Below are 6,513 nucleotides of genomic sequence, written 5' to 3' on the forward strand. Positions count from 1 at the left end.
TACTCTGTTTGGAGGAATATTCCGCATTTCGCTTGCACTTCATCTTCACATTCATGATTTAGTTTATTCTGTTGGTAAGCATAATATATTAATGGACCATTGCTCTGAGTTGTATCTCATCCACCCCATTAACTGCGTCATGGTATATATGATTTGTAAGAAGTTACCTTCTCCTTCTCTGCTTCTCAGAGAAAAGAGACCTGGCGAAAACATTCAATTTTGGGCCTCCAAAGCTTTATGAGGAACCGAATGCTGCATATTAAAGGAAATGTCTTGATTGAATTATTTCTCCTTGTGGCAGTGCTAGTAACTGAGACCTTAATCTCAAACTGTGACGATTGTGTAGACTTTTCAGCCCAGAGTATATTGCACTGGATGTCTATCCTGTAACAATTCTATATGTTCAAATTAGATGACTTTTCTTTATTTTAACCGCGATGGAATGTAGCTGACGGAGACGGTATGATGAATCAGAGCTGCACTTGCTCCAAAACAAACCAATTGGAGAGGAAACATTAATCCATCAGACCGGTCCTTCACAATATAAAACTCACCAAATATTTTTGTCAGGGTTAAACCTTCGACGATGTCGTGGAAATTGTCACCTAAGCGTTTTCCTTTTGAGGAATCGTTTCTTGCTGGTTGAAAATGAGCAAACGCCAATTTTGAATCTGTACCCTTATGCAGCTAAAATATAGCAAACTTAAATCTCAAAAGGGCTACTTTGACGAAAAGTGTTTACAATTCCAAATTTCAGTCTGAGGTTGGAAAACTGAGGAAATTGTTCATTGTGTACAGACGCATATGTATGCAATGGAAAGAAATAAAAAAGACAATAATTCCTATCACCAGCCAGAGGTAATTCCTGGAGTTACCTCAGTTTCAGTGTTCTCAGTTTCCACACTTTCTACCATACTGGTGTGACCCCAACATTGACTTGCTAAAAATACTCCAGATCAGTGAAACCACCGACCCAGGACAGATTTTGATACATACATTCTTTTGGTAAAGGAGGAGAAAGTGAGGACTGGAGATGCTAGAGATCAGAATCGAGAGCGCGGTGCTGGAAAAGCACAGCAAGTCAGGAAGCATCAGAACAGCAGGAACATCGGCGATGAAAGGCTTATGCCCGAAACATCGATGTAATTTTTCAATACCACAACCTCGATTCTTTTGGGAAAGTCAGGACTCGAGTTCGTTATTCTCCCAAAAAATTTGGAAAATGTTACAACAAGTTTACTTCCAAAAGGTTTGTTTTGAATTTCTTTGCAACTGAAGTTCAAAATATTAAACCGAACATTAGTGAACATAGTCTATAACGAGTCGGAGTGCAGAGTAACTTACCAGGTGTGACAGTCACCACCGTCCCGGATCCATCAACATAGTCATAATACCACAGCAATACTCCTCTTAGTCTCCCCTGCACAAGAACCAACGGTACCTCACAGAGCCCAGAAATCATCAGCGCGCTATTGAGCACCCTAATTATTCAGAGCCTTTGGATAAATTGGCAATATTCCTTGTGGCCAAGTTTCCTTTGGCTCATGTTAATTTCCTGGTCTTTTGTCAAATGGCACATGAACGTGGGAGTCAAGTGTTCTCTTCATATAAGCAGAGAAGAACCTAACAAAGAAATTAGTGCTTGCTCGAGTGAGTAAAAATATCAACTTACATTACAGTGAAGGGAACTTCAAGCCGACAATTGACAATTGGCGCTGGAGAAATTGTATTAAAATTGCACAGAGGTATTTGGTTAGGCTCCTTTCATTGTGTCTGTTGCCAGTTTGACACAATGTTCCAAATCAGTTTAAAACTTTCCAGGACCAGTTGAGACTTTGGACTTGACAGGTGGACTTTAATTCCTGACTCCAGCTGTTAGAATAGGATTGCGACTCGTGTCAATATCCTGTAATTGTGATCAATCATTCCTAACTTCTATTCAGCCACAGAAATCCCGACAAAGGACTTACCATCCGAACACACTTGGCATCTGTGAAACTCATCTTGTTATTGACAATAATCCAGTAGAAATGTAAATTGGACTACGGAGCAGAAATTAAAAGGCAGAGCTGTGCGAATTTCTGGGCAGATTGGCTTGGTTTTCAATTTATTTCTGGAATAATCTCCTGTGAGAGTTTTTGAGCGACGGGAAGCGGAGGCCATCACATTGTGCATCGTACCAGTATCGAGCTTTACAGTAATAGGTGGCGGTGTCTTCAACTCTGACATCCCGAATTTCCAACGAAAATGTCTTTTGAGCTTTATCCGTGGACAGAACAAATCTCCTGCCGCCGGAGATCCCCTCCCATTCTGTCGCTGCCTGCGTTTGTTTGAAGAATTGCCCACTCTCAAAATAATTATAGTAATTCCAATGATATTCATCAAAAACACAGGTGATGGTGAGGGACTCACACTCGTTCTTGGAAACACTTAAAGGACTCTGTGTCACTGACTGACTGAACAAACCTGCAAATTAAACAAAGAGAGGTAAGTGGGCCATAGATCTAACGCACACAACGCGGTTCAAACCCCGGACCCTGCCTGTAATTCGAATGAACTTGAGCAAGAGTGTAGTTTTTCAATCACATCATGTTGCTTTCTGTGATTGGTACTCACAGGGTAAACAGAGACACAGGATCAAACCAAGGAGGGCACCCATCGTTCCCTAGCCGCGAGCTGATGGTTTTTGATGATGGGGAATGACAGATTATTCTGGCAGATCCGATCGTGACCTGCACCTTATTATGAGATAGGAATGGAGTTGATTTGCAGGCAGAGTCAGTGAGGTGATTGATGGGCCGAATGGATTCAAGTTCTCTGTACTTTCGTTGTCTGATTAAGTGGTAGGCTTTCAGAGGGAACTTCCCGTTTTATGTGACTTCACCAGCTCTTTGAGCTGGATTTGTAATCCCCTCCCACATTTGCCCAATGCACAGGGTTCGGGGGTGGGGTTAAAGGTGGAGACATTTTCTGTCAGTGATCGCTTCATCCCTCCTTGGCCCCGCGGAAATGAGCATGGTATGCGGCCCGTGTTTCTATTGGGTCATATGTGTTCAGCAAAGAATGTGAAGCTGCGATACTGGAAGAACTCAAAAGCAAAATTCTCCACTCCCGCATCTTCAGCACTATTTTCTTTTGTTTCCTGCCCATCCCCGTCTTCATTGTAAATCAACAGTGCTGGAGGTGTTTAATGCTGAGCACGTCAGCAGGACCTCAGTCAAACATTTGATCTCGAGAACTGTACCTCAACTTCTGCAGTTTCGCTCAGTCTTAAACTGAGAACCGGATTACAAATTGATTTATTCCTGTGAGAATGTTGTGGTGAATATATTTAATTGCAAACTTTCCCAGACTTTTGTACAAACAGTTCAGGTTGTAACTTTGCTGACTGAGCTGGTATGTTTGTTCTTGGACGTTTCGTCACCATGCTGGGTAACAGCATGGTGACGAAGCATCTGAGCAAACTCATGATCGGAATCTTAACCTGAGGTACAAATCTTCACAAAAGTCGCGAACAAACAGTTTCTCCAATTCCTTTCTGACTGTTGATATAATTTATCCCTAGAAAGGTATTCGAAATTTGAATTAGATTATTACCCATTCTTTGAAACTGTAAAGAATACAGATCGAGCGTCCTCCACGGACCATCCAATCTTTCCAGTAATTAGTCTGAAATAGGGGTTAGTGCTGGTGGTGGGAGGTGTCCATTCTGAAGGATACTCATCTGAGTCTTTTTTAGAAACTAACGATGTGAGCTTTCCTCAGAATGTCCACGTCTGTCCAACTTTTAATTTTACTGATTTTTTTTTTCTTTTTCCCTTGAACCACTGCTAAAACTTTGTCTGGATGTAGCACTGAGGTCCAAATGATTCGAAGTATGTTAACGTGAATCCCTGTGCTTCCACAGATTGGATTCAGCTGTCGCTCAGTTTGTAACATAACAATTAAAAAGTAGCTTTGATGCCCTTTATTAAAACAGGACATTTGGAGAAACTCAGCGGCACTGTCAGTATTTACACAGATAGAAACTGTTATTGCTCTGGTTTGAAGACTCACATTTGGGACGTACTGTACAGATGCTGCCAGACCTGATGAGTTTCGCCAACATTTGAATGCCATTATTTCAAATCTCCAGTATCCACGGTAGTTTGAGCTATGGTCCCATGGACAGAGAACACCGTCTCCAAATACTTTTCATCGCCGATTTTGGAAACCCTACCATTGGTGACTGTACCTTGCGCTGCCTGAATCCTAAAATCAGAAATTCACCCCCGGAATGTTTGAAAACCTTTTACTCCATTTTCCTCCGTAATAACACGCCTTGCAACTGATTACATTGGCCAAGCTTTTGATCATGTGACTTTAAATGGCCGAAAGCTTCTGTGAAATTCGGAGACTCTTCATTACATTAAACCCGAGTCATTAAGTTGTAGCATTTCAGTGAGTCCTAGACACTGACTGCGTCAAACAGGCGGTACCAATGTAAGTCACACGAGTCAACATTTTAATACAGAGCTGGAAATAAGTTAGTCCTGAATCCACTGAATTATTCCTGTTCTTTGGATCAAGTAACTGCCTTCGGTTTGAATTATAACAGCGCTACGTCCTCTGGATCTACTGTAATATTCCTGCTGTCTGGATCAAATTCTTTGCAGCAGTAGCGGGAGCAACAATAGTGAGAAACAGGGGGCTGCCGGGAAGAGAAATTAATTGTTCAAAAGCTCACCATGTGGGATCAGTGGTCTACATTTTTTGCAACTGCAGCGGGGAGAGCGGGAGCGAGGACCAGGGGACTGGTGGGAAAGCAAGTTAATCCTTTCAAAACTTACCTCGTGATTCGGCAGAGCGCAAGCTGAGCGGGAGCGGATACAGGACAGCTGAGCAAATGAGGCAACATATTTAGGTGGCTGCTTTACTTCAGTCGTGTCTCCCACCCATTCTCCTGCTCTAACCAAAACCAAAATGTTCTGAGCGCCGATTTGGAAAGGTAACTAGTTCTTCTATATATAGTTTGTTTGGGACTGGATGGTTGGGCATTCGAATGATCCTTCTCAAGAATGTGGGAGGTAATGATCACCACCAGTGTCCCCACTGACTTCGTCTGCGGGAAGGCACCCAACTCCAGCTGCTTGGAAACGGCATTAGGGAATTTGAGCAGGAACTGATGGTCTTCGGAACTTTCAGGAGGCTGTGGGTGCAATTGAGATTAGTTACAGGGATGTTCAGGAAAATGGTAGATTGGTGACAGTTCAGGGACGGAGAGGGAACATGTAGACAGTGCAGAGATATCCTTTTTCCGTTTACTTCAATGACAAGTAGACCGTTTTGGATACTATTGGGGGGGATAACTTACCAATGGTAAGCCATGGGGACAGGTCTCTGGGACAGAGTCTGTCCCGGTAGTTCAGAAGGGAAAGGGGAAGAGGACGAGGAAGAGGAAGAGAACATTAGTCATTAGGGTCTCCATAGTTAGTGGGACAGAAAGTAGATTTTGTGTGATTGTGACAATCTTATGGTTGGTGTGTTACCTCCCAACTGCTAGCACCAGGGATGTTCAGATCATGTTTTCGGTATCTTTCAGGAGGGGCTAGCATCCCCAAATCGTGATCTACAGGACGACCAACAACATCGGCAGGAAAAATGATGTGGATGTAAGGCAGAAATTCAAGGTGCTCGGCTGGAAAACTTAGAGCGATAATAAACACAGTTGTTATCTCTGGCTTGTTATGCGTACCACAGCCTAGCATGGTGAGGAACAGGGATAGAAAGCAGTTGAACATGCGGCGAGAGGGATGGTGCAGGAGGGAGGGATTCATCGATCTGGATAATAGGGCCACATGTAAAAACAAGATGGACTGCACCTGAACCAGAGGGGTACCAGTATATGGGTTGGTGCTGGATTTGCTGATGCTCTTCAGAACATTTAAGCTAATTCAGCAGGGGGATAGGAACCTGAATATTGGCTCCCGTGTTCAGGAGGCTTAGTGTAGTGAGGTCATGTGTAAGGTGTCAAGTCACAGGAATGTACCAGCAAGTGGGACGGTGATTTGTCGTGTGTTTACTTGATCATGAGGAGCATCAGGAATAACGTTTGTGACATTGCAGCATGGGTTGGCACCTGGGACTTAGATTTTGCAGGCATTTCGGAGACATGGACAGAGCAGTGGCACGAACGATTGTTGTAGTTTCTGGCATTTAGATGCTTCAGTAAGATGAGAGAAGGTGGTAAAAGAGGGAAGTTGTGGACAAAGGACGTTTGATGAGGACGTCAGATACTGGCGATCAGAGTCGAGAGTGTGGTGCTGGAAAAGCACACCAGGTCAGGCAGCATTCCTGAAGCAGGAGAATCGATGTTTCGGGCATAAACCCTTAATAAGCAATGGGCTGAAGAAGGGTTTATGCCCAGAGGTTTATTCTCCCGATCCTTGGATGCTGCCAGACCTGCTGTGGTTTTCCAGCATTATACTCTCGACAGTATGTATATAGGCCAACAAGAGGCAAAGCCACACTGGG

General features: G+C 43.5%; 1 gene segment (V, D, J or C); it reads right to left on the bottom strand.

The window, feature by feature from the left end:
- Positions 1 to 2,072: 2,072 nt before the first annotated feature.
- Positions 2,073 to 2,869, bottom strand: LOC122546784. The segment is given in 2 exon segments: positions 2,073 to 2,466; positions 2,617 to 2,869. Coding segments are annotated over 2 exon segments (402 nt in total).
- Between the last annotated feature and the right edge of the window lie 3,644 nt (positions 2,870 to 6,513).

The sequence above is a fragment of the Chiloscyllium plagiosum genome, unplaced genomic scaffold (genome assembly GCF_004010195.1).
Source record: "Chiloscyllium plagiosum isolate BGI_BamShark_2017 unplaced genomic scaffold, ASM401019v2 scaf_6918, whole genome shotgun sequence".
NCBI classification, from domain to species: domain Eukaryota; kingdom Metazoa; phylum Chordata; class Chondrichthyes; order Orectolobiformes; family Hemiscylliidae; genus Chiloscyllium; species Chiloscyllium plagiosum.